We start from the raw sequence: 20,320 nt of genomic DNA, 5'->3' as shown, positions 1-20,320 counted from the left end.
CAAATAACAGGGAGAAGCAGCTTGGTGAGCTGATCTGATGGAAGCTGTTTTAACTAAGTAAGAAGAAAATGGGAGCAAGTGAGGTATCTGTGAATATGTGCCATCTGCCCATCCCCCAGCCCCTGGGCTCATGAAGCTTAGGACTGTTGAGAGTAAAATGAGTCTGCAAGAACAAAGACAAAAGGTGATAATCTTGATGACCAATAACACCAAAGGAATATATTTTATTTGTTTGGTTATGTATGTGTAATAGCATAATTCTCTGACCTTTAAATCTTTGTCTTAAAAGGCAAAAGCTAAGGCTTGTACAGTTGTAAGAAATGAATGTACAGGGGTATTTTAGAAACTACTCCTAGATTTTTAAGTCTTCCAAGGTACTGAGACTTCACTGGTTTTGAGTGCCGAGTCAGGTCAAATTCACACCCAAGCTTCTAAGGTCAATTCGTTCTCCCTTGTTCTCCCTCCTCCTTCTCTCCCTGACTGAAGATAGTTTACTACTAAAAAACATACCACCATTTCTATAAGCCTAGGGCCATAGACTGGAGGGGTGGGGGAGGAAGAGGGAGACGATCCTGGCACCTAGCCATCATTTCATCCCTTTGGAGAAGACTTGAGACTTTGGCTGTCTAAACCTGCAATCTGGTAGATAGGTGCTGATCTGAGTGTCTGGTTAGTGAGTCATGTTGAGTCATGATGAAGCAGCCAGGTGCACTTGAGAAGAGGGGCTTCAGAGTGAGCAGGGGAGCTAGACTTGAGGAAAGGTGGTACTCTAAATCGTGAGTAACTCATCTGGATATGGCATGAACAAGTAGTTTGGGTTCAAGTTTCTGAGTTGGAGGAAACTGACAAATATATGAATTATCTACACCAATGCAACCCCCCCTCCCTTTTCCCACTTAAGGACTTGACAAACTCTCCTCTCCTATAGGCCTATTTGCTCCTCCCTCTCTCCATCTCATATAACATCTGCAAGAGACTCATTGTCTGCTTTTGCAGACACTAAGGAGCTAACTTCCGAGAAATTAGTCAGCCCCTTCCAGTTTTCAGCCAGAGGAGATCAAGGGTTCCCCACTAGTAGGGGTTGTCCAAGTGAACTTATCACCTGTCAGTCTGTAAGCTCCAGGCTGCATGCCTCTAGGCGTTTATTCTCATGGTTAGATTATATACTTAGATGCTGTCTGACACCTTCTACCCAAGTACTAAGATAGAGTGTGTTTTCTCATTTGTCCCCAAGACTTGCGTTTGAGAGTAGAAAAAGAGAAAGCATTTACCCAATAGCAGAGACCCCAGATTCTCTGCCTTTATAGGTACTTGCTTTACCTCTTGAAGACTGATGGAATCAACACTGGGCCCCATCTTTTTTGTTCTTGAGGAAGCCAAAATCCAGGATCAGGACCCCCTGGATTCCAGATAACCTTTATGTATGTATTTAGAGTCTTAGAGTAAATTTAGAGTAAACTAAACTGAGAGTTTAAGCAACTTGCCCATGAACCAATAGACAGGGTTGGAATTCAAATATACATTCTCTGACTCTCATTCTAACCCTCTCACTACTATACCACACTGTTTCTTTAATACCTCACATTTGCATAGAACTTAAGGATTTACAACATGCTATTATACTACTATACATATACTCTACTGCTATATTGTTCCCATTTAATTATTACTTTGTTTTTTAGGATCCATTTTGTAGACTTGAGAGTTTTGAGTGACTTGCCAGTGGTCATATAGATAAGTGTTTGAGGCAGGATTTGAATTCAAGTCTCCTGACTCCAAGTTCATTGCTCATTCCCCTCTTTCCTCACTACATATCCTGTGAAGGAGGTAGCACATGAATTCTTAGCCCTTGTTTGCATCTGAGGCAACTGAGATGGAGAGAGATTGTGACTTATTTAGGGTCAGTTTGTTATTATTCAGGACTAAGACTTGAACCCAATTCTGATTCCAAGTCTGTGCTGCCTGTCCCTGAAAATGTAGAATGTTTCTAAAGCTTAAAGAAAGCAATTTTGTTTCTAGATGAAAACAAAACAAAGAAGCTGCTTAGTTATGGGCTTCTGCTTGAATGCCTGAGCTCCTCAGTGCATATCCCTAAGCACTACATCAATGATGCATCCCCCTCTTCCTCTTCTTTACAGCTATCCTTGCTTTGCCATCTCCTGGGCTTCATGAAACCATCTTCCTTAGGGCAATACTTGACTGCCTGCTCACCAGCCTTGCAAAATGAGACGCAACAGCTAGAAGTCAACTCTGAGTTAGATCACCAGGTGAGCCCTTTGTACATCTTATCCAGTGCCTAAGACCTGTAGTAAAGCTGTAGAGTGCTATGTGTTTCCATTACTTTCCTTCCTTTGCCCCCATCAAAAATTTGAAAAAAAATTTTTTAAATCCCTGAGGCAGTTCTAGGCAGATACCAACAGGTTGCCTCCCCTATTAAGAGGAGGTGCTAATTATCTGCTCTATAGCCTGTAATTAGTACCTTTGTACACACCCCCTCACAGAGACTCTGACAGGCAATATAGCATATACTATGTATGGAGACTCAAGTGTGGAATGTATCCTGGGCATCACATGTATGAATTACTATGATTTTCAGTTTGGCATGTTGTTTTCCATAGTGATTTTCAGGTTAGTCTTAAACTAAGGTCTAGGGATTTGGTGAAGTTGAGTTGCCCAAAGAGTTGTTGAAGCCCTCTGACTAGGGATAGAATAAAAAGATAAGGACACAAGTGGTTTTGTCATTGAAATGTAAGGAGTTATAGCTATTTATTTGCTTTACCTCATGAAGACTGATGGAATCAAATCCCTGGGTCACTGGGCCCCATCTTTTTTGTTCTTGAGGAAGCCAAGACATTTCCATAGGTTGGAGTATAAAGCTAGATCAGGTCTCTTGACTTCCTAATAGAGAAACTGTCCCTTTTACTTCTTCAAAATTTAGGTAGCTATCCAGTTTAGAGAACTTTCTTAGAGGTTAACATCAATTCATCTAAAGGTGCAGCCTTTGGGCATTTTTTTTTTGCGAATCAGATAAAAGAATTAATTATTTAATGAATGTAGGACCATTAAGAAGATGTGATCATTCCTAGAGTATGCCTATCCCCTGGGAAAACTAGGAGAAGATTATCTTTCAGTTCTTCCTTATATTCAGCACATTTCTGAGACTGCTGCTTCCCAGGAGAGTCACAGCTGCCCTGGTTCCCTATTTTGCTTTGCCAAGTATTATCTATAAACCAGACCCTCTTGTTTATTATAACTCCAGGCTTGTGCTTGAGTTTCTAAAAAAACAGAACTATTAATTGTCCACTTAAGGACAAAGGTAGCTCTTCCTCTCAAAATGGGTGAAGTTAGCTTTTAGTTCATGTCTAAGCAACCTCTTTAATTCTGGAAGCCATGAGCATGGATGTACAATGTCTGGTGGGAGGTAGGCCCAAACCATTTAGGAAAAAAAAAAAAGGAGGGGAATAGTAGTAGAAGAAGAATGGTAGAGAGGGGAAAAAGGAAGGAAAAGTATATAATGAAGTTAAATACTGCCACCATGTACTTCAGCATTCACCCATGGGTGTCATAGAGTTGCTTTGCCCCATCTTAGCTATTGCCAGCTCCAGCTCTGCAAGTTGTCATTTTTAGCTTGACTGCCTGTAAATGTCTTTCTGATGATAGAATATATCCAAAAGATAATGAGAAAAAAGAGGGAACCTGGTAATTTTAGGAACCATTTCTGTTGTATATAGAGGATACTATGAAAGTTCTTTATGTTGACTGGCCACCATTTTAGAAAATGGCTTGTATTTACACCAGAATCAGAATGGACTTACAAACTTGGCACAATGCACAGAAACATAGGGTTTGACATGCTTGGTATACCTAATGGGGGGTGGAAGAGATCCTATAAATGAGAATTAAGAGGCAGTTCTGAGTGACTTTGCTGATGTTTGAAGCCATTTTTATCTCTTCCCTCTTGTTCCACATTTTTCTTTCCTTGAGTTCTAATTCCTTGCCCTGCAGAACAGCATGTTGAGTAAAGTAATTAAGAATTGAGTGGAAAAAAAAGAACACTGCTCCAGTAAAGGCCAACAGCAGTAAATGGGGTAGATGACTTATATGATATTTTGTTTTGCCTGAATATTATATGAACTGAAAAGTTCAAGTTATTCTATTTAAGAAACCCTCATCCTTATGCTTCACAGGCAGGGTGGGGCCTGATTAGTGGTCTATGATAGAACTTACTGGAAGCTGGCGCCCAGTCTTAATTCTACTACAACTGACTCCTCATTAGGGTCGAGCATGTTTCATCTTCAAAGAAGACTAGACTCCTCACTAGCCAGAGAACGAGTGGCGTCATTAACTCAATTTTACAGGTAGCCATGTTCTCTGCCATTGAAGAGTCTTTCATCCTGAGAGCTCAAAGGGTTTGGCTTCTCCCCATGGTGAAGATGGGGAAACTGAGGCCAGGGTAGCCATGATATTAGCCTAAAGTGACCCTGCTTGGTAAAAAAATGGCAGCCTTCTCCAACTCTTGAAGTTACATTCTCACTTACATTTTACTATAGACTTATGCCACTTTGACTATATTCACCCTGAGAAAATCAACCAGTGTCCTGTCCCTAGTTTCACCTTCCATGGTAAATTAAAACTTTTGCCAGAAACTTCTACTTCTTCCCTCATTTTCTTTCAAATACTTCCATTATTCACCTCTCAAACTCCAATGGCTTCCTCTTACCTCCAAGATCAAATATAAAATGCTCTGTTTGACCTTTAAGGCCTTTCACAGTATGAAATAATAAAAAATGAACTGAGCAGAACCAGAGAACATTGTATACAGTAACACAATATTGTTTAAAGAATAATTGTGAACACCAGTTATTCTGGGTACTGTAAATACTCAAATCAAAGCATAAAGGACCTATGAACAAAGATGTTATCCATCTCCAAAGAACTGATAAATAAAAGTATGTGTAGCATGGTGTTAGATATATTCACAAATCTGCATCAAATGGTGGTTTTCTCTGGTTCAACAAGCAGAGGGAGGGAGACAGGAATGTAAAATGTAATTTTTTAAAAAATTAAATTTGAAAAATAACAAAACTTTTCACAAACTCTTCCCTTCCTATGTTTTCACACTTCTTATACTTTATACCCCTTCATATATTTGATGATCCAGTTCTATTGGCTTGCTGGCTGTTCATTTCATGAGTCCACTCCATTTCCAAACTCTAACTTTTCAATTGCCATCCCCCATGCCTGGAATGCTTTTCCATCTCACCTCCATCTGTGGGCTTTCCTAGCCTCCTTAAAAGCTCAGATTCAATCCTGCCTTTTGCAGAAGAACTTTTCCCTCCTACTATATTTGCCTTCCCTCTGAAATGACCTTCTGTCTATTCTTTATTATCTTGTATATACATAGTTATTTGTCTGTTGTCTCACCTGCTAGATAGTGAAGTTCCTGAGGGTAGGGATCATATTTTTGCTTTTTTTGTTTTTGTTAGTTGGCTAACATAGTAAGGTTTTAATAAATAGTTCTTGATTCACTTATTCCTCTTTCATGGCTGGGTAGCTTTAGTCTAAGCATTCAGCTGTCTCACATATCTATTAATAATCTATTAATCAATCTATTAATAAACATATCTATTAATATTATATCTTATTATTAGATATTACAAGACAGACACTGTGCTAATCTCTTTACAAATATCTCACTTGAACTTTACAATAGCTCTGTGAGCTAGATGCTGTTATTATCCCCATTTTACAGATGAAAAAATTGAGGCAGACAGAGGTTATGATTTGTTCAAGATCAATTGTTTGTTCTTCATATTTAAAGAAGACCATGACATCAGGGAGGTGATGCCATGATAAGAAAGTGAATTGGATTTGAGTGTTGTGCTGTCACCAACCTCACTTTCTTCTCTGGACTCATCGTGATCCAGTGGTCAGATAGGGATCAAGAAGCCTGAAGATGGCCCAGGATGTGAGGCAATCAGGGTTAAGCGACTTGCCCCGGGTTAGACAGGTACTATGTGTCAAATGTCTGAGATTGGATTTGAATTCAGGTCCTCCTGACTCCAGGTCCAGTGCTCTATTCTTCTCACTAGCTGCCTATAGCAGTCAGAAAACAATATTACTAATGCTGATGATACAAAGAAAGGCAATAATGTAAAAAAGTACCTGCCTTCAAGGATACACTCATTGAGAAGACTCTATATAAATAGGTATGTATAATCTACAGAGTAGAAGGAAGACAATCATAGAATAATTCAAGTGGCTAGGGTATTCTGGGAAGCCCTTTATAGTCTCAGAATCTAGCTCTTTCAGCACCTTTGTCATTCATATATAGAGGGCCCTATATGAGAATGAAGACTCAGCTTTTCCCATTAGATGCTCTTGGCTATAGAAATGTTATACAGTTATGACAATAACAATCATAATGTATTGTAGGTAATTATCAGCTACCAAGATTCCTGCCTGCCTTGGAAAACCCAACCATCCATTAAACCAAGAAGGCAGCCTATTCTAGTGGACATAACCTCAACATGAGAATTCTTGGGATTGGCTTCTTGTCCCAGCTCAATCAGAGCCAACCAACAAAGCAGAAACAGAACTCAGAAATATGCTTCTCAGAATGGGTTGTGCTAGCACTGAAATTGAAATTGATGATTTTGACTGTAAATATTAATTGTATTACTTAACTCTGTGACCTTGAGAAAGTCACTTAGTCTCTCAGGGCCTCAGTTTCCACATTTGTACAATAAGGACTTCAATGGGATGATCTCTAAATCCCAGGATCTTACAAACTTTCTTTTAGGTTTTTGCAAGGCAAACAGGGTTAAGTGGCTTGCCCAAGGCCACACAGCTAGATAATTATTAAGTGTCTGAGGCCAGATTTGAACTCAGGTACTCCTGACTCCAGGCCGGTGCTCTATCACTGTGCCACCTAGCCGCCCCCGATCTTATAAACCTTTAAGCATCTTTTGAATTCTTTTGAAGACCTGGGGTAAAAGGATTAGAAGAATATACTTCATAGTGGTTTTGATGTCTAACCATCAGGTTTTGAATCACATTTCTGTAGAGAAATATAAAATTTGGTCAAATAAGAGATCAAAGTAAAAATTCATAATGATGGTGGTGATAGTAATGATATCATTCAAAGAGAGGTAATCTGTCGGATTCAAAGTAAGAAGGAGAAAATGTCCTAGCAAAAAGATGAAGAACCTCAAGGGTACCTGTAGGTACCTTGTTTTAGTCTGTGAGGCCACCATCCTTGCCCCTCAAAATGGGGCTTCTATCCAGGCTCTGTATCGTAGATGCCTTCGATCTCTGACACTTCTCTTCTCTCTCAATTCTCTGTCAGTATTACATAGCCACTCCCTTAATAACACTGCCATCTCAAAATCACCAAGGAGAGCCAGAATTAAAAATGGTTTAGGTGTTCTTCCCCATCCTATGGTAATTGAAACTGATCCTGCAAAGGGAAAGGGGAAGAGAGATTTGGAAAGAACTGACATATTCAGGAATGTGTCTTTGAAGACACTCTTGGCTCCCAGTCCTCTTGGTGCCAGTGACTAGTTAGGATATATATTTGATTTTTCTGCCTTCTGTTCACTAACATGTCTTCTGTTTGCCATAGTCTAGACTCTAGAAGAATATCCTGATGAGGCAGAAAAACAGGCTTTGTGTCTCTGGGGGTTTCTTCATCTATGCTAATTTAGTTCCACCCAGGTCTGAATTGTAGAATGGCAGGGCTACATCAACACAAAACCCCATAAGAGCATATGTGTCTGAGTTTCCCAGGTTTCCCTCCTAAGTGTACATGCTCAAGCTTCTCTGGGCTTGGGTGGTGAGTGTGGGTGATAGTGTATTTGTTACTATAGGATGTGTGTATGTTTTAATTTCATTTTATGTATAGATGTGCTTTTGTAATGTTTCTGCTATGTCTCTGTCCATGTTGTGTATATATCTTCTAATGTTTCTCTGTATGTTGCTTGTCAGGCATGGAACTCCTTTGTGTTTGTATATATTGTGTGTTTCTGGGTGCATTGTGTTCTGTGTGATGTCTTAATAGAGGAGATGAACAAGTTTTACTGCTTTCACTGCTGCGTCAGGTAGCCAGGCAAGTAGACCTGTCTGGGGTGTATGGGGTGAGGTTTGGCCAGGTCATGACAGGGAGAGGCACTGTTTTTTCTCTTAAGTGAGAAAGTAAAGATGCTGCCATATCCTGATAGCAAAACCAGTCTCCACTTCTTTGAGAGTCCTCACTTCTCTTTCTTCTTTCTCTATGAATAAATTGTACTGTACATCACTCAGCTTCATTTAATTGCCCCTTTGCTCTTAGACCCAGTAATAATCAAAGAAGTAGAGGGTTCTAGGATTCTATCTCTACTAGGTATTTGACTTTTAAAGTCCAGTCCAGTGTGATGGACAACTCTAATTGTTTAGGAATTTTTTTCTTTTATTTAGTAAAAAAAAAATCAGACTTTCTATATCTACTCATTCTATCCTCAGGGACTGAGTTTAATTCTTTTTCTGTATAATAGCCCTTGAAATATTTGATGACAGCTATCATTTTCCTCTAAGGCTTATCTTCTTCAGGTCATCTATCCCTATTTCCTTTAACTGTTCCTCATTTACCAAGTCTTATCACTCTCCTTCTGGCACTCTCATCTGAACATACTTACATTTTTCAGTGTCCTTCCTGAAACCTGGTGTCCAGAATTAAATGCTTTACCTGGATGTACAACAAAGAAGATTAGGACTGCTACCACCTTCATTCTGGCTGCTATATAGGGTCCTGATGAGAAAAATGAGCTTTTTGGCTGCCATGCCACACTATAGACTCCTAATGATTTGCCATCCACTTGGCTAATATCCCATTCCTGAACTTGTACAGCTGATCTGTTGATCCCAAATAGTGATCTTTAAATTTATCTCTAATTAATTCTGTCTTATTAATTTTGACCTATTGTTCTAACTGTCATTCAGGATGTTGATTATGCTACCATCTATAAAATTGATAATCCTGTAATATTTATATATATATATATATATATATATATATATATATATATATCTTTATCCAAGTTGTTGATTATAATACCTCACAAAGATGTTATGGAGATCAAATTATATAATGTTAGTATATCACAAAAAGCTATATAAACATAAAGTATTATTATTAATTATTAAGTCTACAACATAATTTTCATCCTGACTATGGGAGCATAAACATCTGACTTCCAGGTTTCGTGAGAGGGAAGGGGAGAAGTCACATTCTCTGTATTATAGAATAAGAAAGGTGGAACCTCAGAGTTCCTTTTTCCCAGTTCTGTTCTCTCACCATAAAATAACACTTCCCTTTTAACTTCACACATCTCCCCTCCTGTAAGACACACATGTGGGATTCAGAGAAAAGTAACTTTTGTTTTTTAATATGAGGTAGAAACTTCCAGGTTCTATCTCAGAATGTCCATGTACCTCTCCTTTTGTACCTCAGTTTCCTTTCTTTGTAAACTGAGAATGATCAGGTTTCCTTTAGTCTGAATCACTATGATCTTTAGGAAGGAAGTCTTTGAGAAACTGATGTTGAAAAGAGTTTTAAATTAGATTATTGATTAATTGGCATACCATACATTAGCAATAATTTAAGGTTTCAGAATTAATACTTGTAAGACAATTGTGTGTAACAGGCTTGAAACTGTAAGAAATATATTTGGCTTTTTCATCTTTGTCTTTCAGATCAATCAACAGCTCTTGTTTATTCTTCCTTTGAAATATCCCTCAAATTCCTCTCTCCTTCTCCATTCCCACTATCACTATTCAGGTCCAGGCTCCCATAACTGAGCTAATTACAATAGCATATTAACTTTCCCCTTCCCCTGATAGTTTCTTCCTCCCTTTAATCCATCTTAAATACTATTACTTTATTTTTCATTACTCCTCCATTTAAGAAAAATGGCTTCTTGTCCATTTGATCAAAATGAACTCCTTTGTCATTCAAGACACTCCAACTGGTCCTATACTATCCACCCATTATCTCATATTATTCCCAGTTACAAATTTTCCACATCAGTAACCTTATTGTTTCTCTCATATACCATGCTCACTCACTCACTCACTCACTACTTAAGCTGTATCCTCTCTCTGGAACATATTTCCTGCTCTATCTTTCAGGTCAGTATCAGCTCAATGTCCATTCCCCTTAAAACCTTTGCTACCTATTCCAGTCCATTATTTTTCGCTTTGAATTCCTATAATTCTTTTCATCTATATTACATTCTCTAATACATAGTTCCTTGTAATATCATTGAATACTGTCCCCAGTTTCAGGAGACTTCTTGATTCTGAAATCCTTGAAGCATTTTGTGACATAACATCTCAGCATTTTTCAGATACAGAATAGATGGACAAAGGAGTAGACATCATTAATGTGCAAAATGTAGAATAAGAGTTAATATGTGGCAAAGGAGAAGGAAGATATGTCTGTAGATTGAGGGATAATTACAGAGTTTCCATGGCAGTTAGAGACCAAATTGTATTGAGAATGCATATATTAAGTGCCTGCTGTGTGTTGAGCATTATATTGGGTCCTGGAAAATATAATACAGAGTTTAGATAAGACACAATGCCTGCCTTTATGCAATTTGTAACTTAGTAAGGGAATGATGCATAGACAAGAGTAGCAATGGAGTAACTCTACCTTTCATCTTTGCCTCTGCCATGTGACCAATCCCTCTTCACTTTAGATAATATAATTCTTTAATGATATCCTATATCCAGTCATTCAGAGTTCTGCAGAAGTTATATATTATATATATGTATGTATGTATGTATATACGTATGTATATGTACCATATATCCCTTTCCATTGTTGTCTGTGTGATGTTATTTATCTTTGGTTTTCCATAGAGGTAGCAGTATTTCAATTAAGATGAATAAAAAATATGTGTTGAAAAGATGAACCTTTGGCTTAGGGTGTAGGATAGATAGTCGGAAGGAACTGGCCTGAGGCTCCCTAAGCCTTTCTGCCAGCTAAGATATGACTTGGATTCTATAAACTGAAGCTGCCCCAACCCCAAGCCCATCCTTATGCCCAAGAGAAAAAAATGATTAAAATTCCAGGTCCATGAAGCCTATTGCAGCAGAGTAACTGGAATATTATGCCAACTTGAATCTGGCAGCTGTGAATTCTGGATGAGTCAAAAAAACTGTTACCAATAATTGGGCAGGAAGTGAAATTCTGTATGGCTTGTAGGTCACCACATAACAAGTTTTCTTTAGGGCTGGGGAAACCTGTGTGATAGAAGTAATTAGATAGTTACCCAAAAGAAGACCTTCCATGTGCAAACTGTCCCCATAAAGAAAAGCAAGATTCCTCAAATCTTGAAATTTTTAAGTCTCCTCTAGCCAGTGGAATGGGCTAGGATATGGAAAGAAACCAAAACCAAGGCCAATGTGCCCACTGTCATTAGAATTGTCCTCCTAGTATTTACTGTCAATATAAACAAGAGGTGCCATTGGGTTTCAGGATATTCCTGACCAGAACTGTCAGAAACTCTATAATGAACAGGAAATCCAAGTCATTTTGGATCCCATGAACAGTATTCATCTATTTTACTGATGGCTTCCTCAGGCCTCTTCTTTGAGAAAATAATCACTGACTTCCATCTTTGGGAGCAGCCTGAGTCAGTCCAAAAATCTATTAGTCATCAGAATATAACTTGAGGAGAGGTAGCTTGAGTGTTTCCTGTTAGCATTTCAGATCCTGCTCAGTTTCTGAGGTTTCTCAAATGAGAAAAAAGAAGAATTAAGGGGAAAACATAACTTAATTTGAAAAGTAGCTCTGTTCTTTTGATCCTAGTGCATTTAGGATACTTTACTGACTCCAGTGAAAGTGGACAGTTTTGATTTGGGAGAAGTTCAGTTTTTGAACTTCCAAACTGGAACTTCCAAACTTTGCATACTAGATCAAGGAAATAAGCTATTTGATTGGCTTTTCAGGAAAAAAAAAGAAGAAAAAAGAAGGGAAAGAAGAAAGTGATATTTATTGTTGTGGGAAGTTTGGAGATCAATAAAAGTATTTTGCAGTTTCCCAAAGTCAATCCATACCTTTCTTTTCCTCCTTTTCTCTTTTTTAATTGAAGTTTTATTTTATTTTTCCAATTACACACAGTGGTAATTTTTCAACAGTCATCCATTTGCAAATTTATGAGTTCCACATTTTTCTACCATCCTCCCTTCCTTACCCCCTCTCTCCATAGTAGCAGTGATCAATCTGGCAAAAGTAGTACATTTACTTTCGTGTTAACATAGTTTTATATATATGTCATGTTGTGAAAGAGGAATTAGAACTAAAGGGAAAGGAAAAGACCATAAGAAAGGAAGGAAAAACATAAAAGAAGTTTTAAAAGAATGAACATAACATGCATTAAGATTCCATGATTTTTTTCCCTTTGGATGTGAATGGCAGCGTCCATAGTGGGTCTCTCAGGGTTGTTCTTGACCTCTGAACTACTGAGAGGAGCTGCATCCATCATAGTTGATTTCAATGTTGTTGTTAATGTGTACAATGTTTTCTTGGTTCTGCTCCCTTAAATCAGCATCAGTTCATGTAATTCTTTCCGAGCTTCTCTAGTCTGACCACTCATGATTTCTTATGGAACAACAGTGCTCCATAACATTCATATAACATAACTTGTTCAGTTATTCCTCAATGATGAATATCCCCTTAAATTTCCATCTTCTTTGTCACTACAAAAAGAGTTGCTATAAATATTTTTGAACATGTGAGACTTTTCTCAGTTTTTATGATTTCTCTGGGAGATAGACCAAGTCTCGGTATTGCTGGTTCAAAGGGTATGATCACTTTTATTGCTCTTTGGGCTTAGTTTCAGATTTTTCTCCAGAATGGCTGAATCAGTTCACAACTCCATCAACAATGCTTTGGTGGGGTCGGCTAGGTGGTGCAGTGGATAGGGCACTGGTCCTGGAGTCAGGTATACCTGATTTCAAATTTGGCCTCAGACACTTAATAGTTACCTAGCTGTGTGACCTCGGGTAAGCCACTGAATACCATTTGCCTTGCAAAAACCTAAAAAAAAAAATCAATGCCTTAGTGTCCTGGTTTTCCCACTTTCCCTCCAACATTGATCATTTTCCTTTTTTGTCATTTTAACCAATCTGATAGATGTGAGGTGATACCTCATAGTTGTGTTAATTTGTATTTCTCTAATCAATAATGATTTGGAGGATTTTTTCTTTTGACTATATATAGCTTTGACTATATATGCTTTCTTCTTCTGAACCATTTAGCAATTGGGGAATGACTTCTAATCTCATAAATTTGATTCAGTTCTCTATATAGTTTATATATTTGTCCTTTATCAGAAACATTAGCTGTGAAAATTGTTTCCCTACTTTCTATTTTCTTTCTAAAGTTGACTGCATTTGTTTTATTAATAAAAATTTAATATAGTCAAAATCATCCATTTTGCAATTTATATTCTCTATTTCTTGTTTGATCATAAATTTTTTCCTCTCCATAGATCCAAGAAGAAAGAGTATTTCTCGTTCTCCTAATTAATCTATGGTAACACCTTTTACGTCTAAATCCTGTACCCATTTTGACCTTATTTTGGTATAGGATGTGAGATAGGGTTCTATGCCTAGTTTTTGCCATACTATTTTCCATTTTCCCCAGCAGTTTTTGTAGAATAGTATGTTTTTAATCTAGAAGCTAATGCTGTTGGGTTTGTCTAACAGTACATTACTATAGGCATTTATTACTGTTTCTTTTGTACCTACTCTAGTCCACTGGTCCATTACTCTTCTTTTGTTCCTTTTTTTTTGGTCTATTTTTTTTTTTTTGCAAGGAAATGGGGTTCAGTGGCTTGCCCGAGGCCACACAACTAGGTAATTATTAAGTGTCTGAGGCTGGATTTGGACTCCTGTACTCCTGACTCCAGAGCCAGTACTCTATCCACTACACCACCTAGCTGCCCCCATTACTCTTATTTCTTAACCAGTACCAGGCAGTTTGATGACTTGCTTTATAATATAGTTTTAGATCTGTACAGCTAATCCTTCCTTTGTATTTTTCCATCAATTCCCTTGTTATTCTTGACCTTTTGTGACTCCTGGTGAATTTTGTTACTAATTTTTCTAGCTCTGTAAAAGAGCTTGGTAGTCTGATTGGTATTCTTCTCTTCCATTTCAACTCTGAGCCCAGCTCATTGTTCATCCATATTATTTGCCCCAGATATAATTACTGTTGTAATGCTCTATGGGGGGGGGTCTATTTAGATACATGTGAAATTTAGGCAACATCCATTTGATTTTTCCTGTGTGAAGGGAAATACCAAACTCCTTTGGGTAATGACAGGGCAATTATGTGGTAAAATAGATAAAGTACTGGCTGGAGTCAGGAAGACTCATTTTGGTGAATTCAGATCTGACCTCAGATACTAAATATGTGACCCTGGGCAAGTCATTTAACTCTGTTTGCCTCAGTTTCCTCAACTGTGCCTCAATTTCCATAAAACTGAGATAGAGAAGATCCTTTTTCAAGAAAATCTCAAACAGAGAACACAACTAAAATGACAGAACATTGAAATGAAATTAATATCTTTCTAGAGGCTCTGTGATTATCTTGGGGTTTGAAGCAATCGATTTTAGTATCATCCACAAAAAAAAGTACATCTATCTATAAAGGAATCCCTACTTGACTTGTACTCAGAGTTAAGTTCCTCCATTATAAAACAAATACTTTTTTTTTTTAGTTTTTTTGCAAGACAATGGGGTTAAATGGCTTGCCCAAGACCACACAGCTAGGTAATTATTAAATGTCTGAGGGTGGATTTGAACTCAGATACTCCTGACTCCAAGACCAGTGCTCTATCCACTGCACCATCTAGCTGCCCCTAAAGCAAATACTTTTGGTAAACATACATCTCTCTGTTTTGTGCCTCAACTTTATGTTGATCATGAAGGGGGTCATCAACATTATTTCTGTCATTGCAAGTATCTAGGAATTTTGAATGATCTTGATATGTGGATGGAAGTCACTTTATCAAAAGAGAAACCTGTAAAATGGCATTTTTGTACTACTGAGTCATTTTTTCCTTTTTGTGGTAATAAACAAACAATATATAATATGGAATCTTATTTCTCAATATCTATCAGTCACTTGTGAGATAGAAAAGACATGGTCCACTCTTGAATATTATTGTGAATGACTTTTTATTCCAACCTAATATCCTTATTGGGAATTCTCTCTAATCTGTGTGTAGATGACTCACATAATGATTTTGTATAGATGGCCAAGTAGGTCTATACGTCAATAGTTGATACATATACTCACACATTTTTTTCTTTCTTTTTCAGTGTGATCTGATATTTTTCCAAGTATTTCCCTTCCTTTATAAATTGGTTCTTTGATATCCTTAAAATTGTACCAAGTCTAATGCTGATCCCCACTATACATACTTGATCCAATTCTACTGCTTTTCTCATCTTTGTACTTAGTGTTGTTTATACATCTTTTGTAAGCACTTCAGGGACTGTAATGTTAGTGTTCAAGTGTGGTGATTTCATTATCCTTGATAGAGAAAACAGTTTATTGTAATAATTTTTGCAAATCTTTACCATATTCCTTCTATTTGTAGTCCTCTTTTTCTTTTCATCCTTGAATGCATTTGGGATGACTTTGCATACTGGATAGCTTTCCAAACTTTCTTTACACAGGTTTTTTTTTACCTTTGGTTTCTCTTTGTTTTATAAGACAATACTGCTCGTAATCATCTATCTTCTTTTACAAAAGAATTAATATTCAAAGGCTGCGTTGTCTTTGGTAATCATCTCCTGGTTTAGCAAGTCAAATGTTTGCTCAGGTGATTTTTTTTCCTTTTTTCATAATCTTGTTACGTCTAATTTACAATACTTTTAACTTCTGGTTGAAGTTGTTATAGTTGATGTTGAAATCATTTCTGTTGTCTCTTTCTCATTTTTACTTATCAATAGATTGCATGCCATATCTTTTTCTCATCAATATTCTTTCTTTTTGTTCATTATAAATTCTGATATAGCTATAATGACTTGATGGTCTGACTTGCACAGATAACTAACGTAAAGATAACTCTCAATATCCATAAAAAACCTTTTCCTGTCTATTAAAATGTAGTCAGTTTTATGATTTCTAATTTTTTGTATTGACCATATCTAGCAATTATTTGTTTGTTTGTTTATCCCCAATTACACATAAAAATAATTTTCAATATTCACTTTTAAAATTGAATTACAAATTCTCTCCCTCCCTCACCAGCCTCCTCATTGAACAAGCAAGCAATTTGATATAGGCTATGTAGATATGTGTAATCATGCAAAAACATATTTCCATATTAGTCATGTTATTAAAGAATACAAAGACCACCCCCCGAAAAAAACCGAGAAAAATAAAGTAAAAAAATTATACTTCTATCTGTATTCACATTCCATCCATTCTTTCTTTGGAAATGGAGACAATTTTCATGATAAATCCTTCAGAGTTGTCATGGATCATTGTATTGCTGAGAATAAGTAAGTCATTCACAGTTGATCATCTTACAATATTGCTGTAGTATGTAGTGTTATCCTGGCTCTATTCATTTCACTTTGCATTCTCTCCAGATTTTTCTCAGGGCATCTAGCTAATCAATTCTTATATATCACAATAGTATTCCATCACAATCATATACCACAAATTGTCTAGTCATTCCTAAATTGATGGTATCCTCTCAATTCCCAATTCTTTGCCACCAGAAAAGAGTTGCTATAAATAATTGGTCATAGTTACTAATTGGCCTAAATAATGGTTGAATCAGTTCATAGTTCCACAAACAGTGCATTATATCTCAGTTTTTCCATTTATTCTTCAACATTTATCATTATTCTTTTATTTATTGTATTTCTCAGTCTAATAGATATGAGGTAGTACCTCAGTTTTATTTTAATTTGTATTTCTTCACTCAATTTTGTTTTCATATGGCTACAGATATTTTTGATTACTTCATCTGAAAACTTCATATTTTTTGTTCATTTGACAATTGGGGAATGGCTCTTTTTTTAAAAAAATAAATTTGATTCATTTCTCTACAGAGGACTTTATCAGAGAAAATTGCTTTTTTTCATAATTTTTTTCAGAGTTGTAACTTCTAACTGAATTTCCCTCTATGCTATTTCCTCTCTGTTTATTCTATTCTCTTTCTCCTTTCACTCTGTCCCTCCTCAAAACTGTTTTGCTTCTGACTACTACCTCTCCCAATACAGCTTCTCTTCTATGAGTACCCCCCTTTCTCTTTTCTTATCCCTTTCCCTCCTACTTTCCTATAGGTAAGATAGATTTCTATACCCATTGATTGTTTCTGCTATTCCTTTTCTGAGAAAATTCCAAAGACAGTAAGGTTCAAACATTGCCTGCCACCTCTCCTATTTTGTTCTCCATTATAAATACTCTTGCCTCTTATGTGAGATAATTTACCCCATTCTACCTCTCCCTTTCTTCCAGTACACTCTTCTTTCTCATCCCTTAATTTTCTTTTCTTTTTTTTCTTTTTTAGGTTTTTGCAAGGCAAATGGGGTTAAGTGGCTTGCCCAAGGCCACACAGCTAGGTAATTATTAAGTGTCTGAGACCGGATTTGAACCCAGGTACTCCTGACTCCAGGGCCAGTGCTTTATCCACTACGCCACCTAGCTGCCCCTGAACCCAGGTACTCCTGACTCCAGGGCTGGTGCTTTATCCACTGAGCCACCTAGCCACCCCTCCTTAATTTTATTTTAAAAGTTATCATTCCATTATATTCGACACTTATTCTCTTCATCTAAATATATTCCTTCTAACAGCCCTAATAATGAGAAAACTCTTATGAGTTACAAGTATCATCTTCCCATGTAGGAATGTAAACAGTTTTACCTTATTAAATTCCTTATGATTTCCCTTTTCTGTTTTCCTTTTTATGCTTCTCTTGAGTCTTATACTTGGTAGTCAAATTTCTATTCAGCTCTGGTCTTTTCATCAGGAATGTTTGGAATTCTTCTATTTCATTGGATGACCATTTTCCCCACTGAAAGGTAATACTCAGTGTTGTTTGGTAGGTGATTCTTGTTTGTAATCCAAGTTCTTTTGCCCTCTGGAATAACCTATTCCAAGTCCTCTGATCATTTCATGTATAACTTGTCAAAACTTGGGTTATTTTTACTGTGGCTCCACAATACTTGAATTATTTCTTTCTGACTGCTTGGAATATTTTTGTCTTAACCTGGAAGCTTTGGAATTTGATTACAATATTCCTAGTTTTCATCTTGGGATCTCTTTTAAGAGATGATTAGTGGATCATTTCAATTTCTATTTTTATCTCCTGGTTCTAGAATATCAAGGCAGTTTTCCTTGACAATTTCTTGAAAGAGGATGTCTAGATTTCTTTCTTGATCGTGGCTTTCAGGAAGTCCAATAAATTTTAAATTATCCCTTCTGGATCTGTTTTTCAGGTTAGTTGTTTTTCCAGTAAGCTCCTTCATGTTTCCTTCTATTCTTTCATTCTTTTGGTTTTGTTTTATTGTTTCTTGATGTCTCATGGAGTCATGAGCTTCTACTTGTTCAGTTATAATTTTTAAAATTTCTTCTCTTCAGTGAATTTTTTTTATATTTCTTTCCATTTGACCAATTCTGCTTTTCAAAGAATTCTTCCCCTCATTGGGTTTTTGTATCTGTTATTTTCTTCAATATTTTCGTGCCTCCTTCAATAAACTGTTGATTCTTTTCTCATGATTTTTGCATCATTCTCATTTCTCTTCCTAATTTTTCTTCTTTCTCTCTTACTTGATTTTTAAAATTATTTTTGAGCTCTTCCATGGCCCAAGACCAATTCATATTTTTCTTGTGGGTTTTAGATGTAGGAATTTTGATTTTGCTGTCTTCTTTTCAGTGCATATTTTCATCTTCTTTGTTGTTGTCTTGGACTGGAAACTTGTTCTACCATGGCTACTCCAAGATTTATTTAAGGGCATTATTTAAAGGTCTCTGGAGGGGTTTCAGGAAGAACTCAGGCAAGTCCCTACCTTTTCTCCAGAGGCTTCTGTCTAATCTATAAATCTTGACCCCTCTCATTTCTTCTTCTTCTTTGTTTTTTTTTTTTTTAGGTTTTGCAAGGTTAAGTGGCTTGCCCAAGGCCACACAGCTAGGTAATTATTAAGTGTCTGAGGCCAGATTTGAACTCAGGTATTCCTGACTGCAGGGCTGTTGCTCTATCCACTGCGCCACCTAGCCGCCCTTGCCCCTCTCATTTCTTTTACTTGAATTACTCTTTATGTTTATGTAGCCCATTATAGTTTACAACTATCTATAGTAGATAATACAAATAAAATTATCACTATTCTACAAATTGATTATTTAAATGATTTAAACTGAGGGAAACTGAGGCTCAGAGAAACTAAGTGATTTACCATGAATCATACAATCAGCAAATGTTGGAGTCAGCTTCAAGCCCATATCTTCTTGCCTCCATCATAAGGCAAGTACTACTGAGGACCTATCCAGGGTGGTTTCAGTAAGAATAGAAAACAAAGGAACAGATGTGGTAGACATTTGGGAGGCAGGATAACAGAAGAGATCTACATGAGCAGACTCAGACATTTGCACATAGACCTCATTACTCTTATACACACACATTTTATTCTTGGAAACACATAGAATCTAGTCTTCAGCTTGGCAGCTAATGGAGCACGGTTTTCCTGTTGAACCTCACTAAGGGTCAGGGTCTCTAGATTCAGCCAGAGTAGCAGGAAGAGCCAGTTAGTTCCTATCCCCCAACTTGGAGCAGGAAGGGAGAGAGGAAGGGTGGCCTGGGTGGGAGTTTTGTGGCAAGCATTTAATCACTGTGTTATGTACCCTCTAACTGTGTCCATCTCCCAAGAGCATAAACTCAGACTCTTACACCCAGGATGACATTCTGAAGCAGATGAGCAAAGAACAAAAGCAGAGCAGTATTAGTGCTTAGCAGGCCAATTCTTATTCCAACTCCTTTAAGCTAGAAACTTCAGTAATTTAAACTGATAGGACTGTATATTTAGACTAGAAGAGATTTTAGAGACCATCTAGCCTAACTCCAAGGTCCCACAAAATTTGAAGCCAAGACTATGACTCCAAATTCTGTGTATATATTTCAGTTTCTTTCCCCCTTTCTGAGAGGGTAAGAGGTAATCTTCATGTTCAAGAAGAAGAAATTGAATCCTTGCAGGAGAAAGTAATTTGCTCAATGTTAAATCCAGAGTCTAGAACTCAGAAGCATCTCATTGCAG

General features: G+C 37.0%; 1 protein-coding gene across 8 annotated transcripts in view; it reads left to right on the top strand.

Annotated features, from left to right (window-relative positions):
* Window positions 1-20,320, top strand: part of FAM178B (family with sequence similarity 178 member B) — a 186,213-nt gene that overhangs the window by 149,247 nt on the left and 16,646 nt on the right. For 7 of the 8 annotated variants that reach the window (XM_074210044.1, XM_074210047.1, XM_074210046.1 and 4 more), the window contains one exon: window positions 2,139-2,267. The exons of the other annotated variant lie outside the window; for it this stretch is intronic. In XM_074210044.1, coding sequence (XP_074066145.1) covers window positions 2,139-2,267 — 129 coding nt within the window. The remainder of the gene's footprint in view (window positions 1-2,138; window positions 2,268-20,320) is intronic. 8 annotated transcript variants of the gene reach the window in all.

Source organism: Macrotis lagotis, chromosome 1, assembly GCF_037893015.1.
Source record: "Macrotis lagotis isolate mMagLag1 chromosome 1, bilby.v1.9.chrom.fasta, whole genome shotgun sequence".
Classification (NCBI taxonomy): domain Eukaryota; kingdom Metazoa; phylum Chordata; class Mammalia; order Peramelemorphia; family Peramelidae; genus Macrotis; species Macrotis lagotis.
The sequence above is the reverse complement of the archived record's forward strand: the minus strand, read 5'-3'. Positions and strand labels throughout refer to the sequence as shown.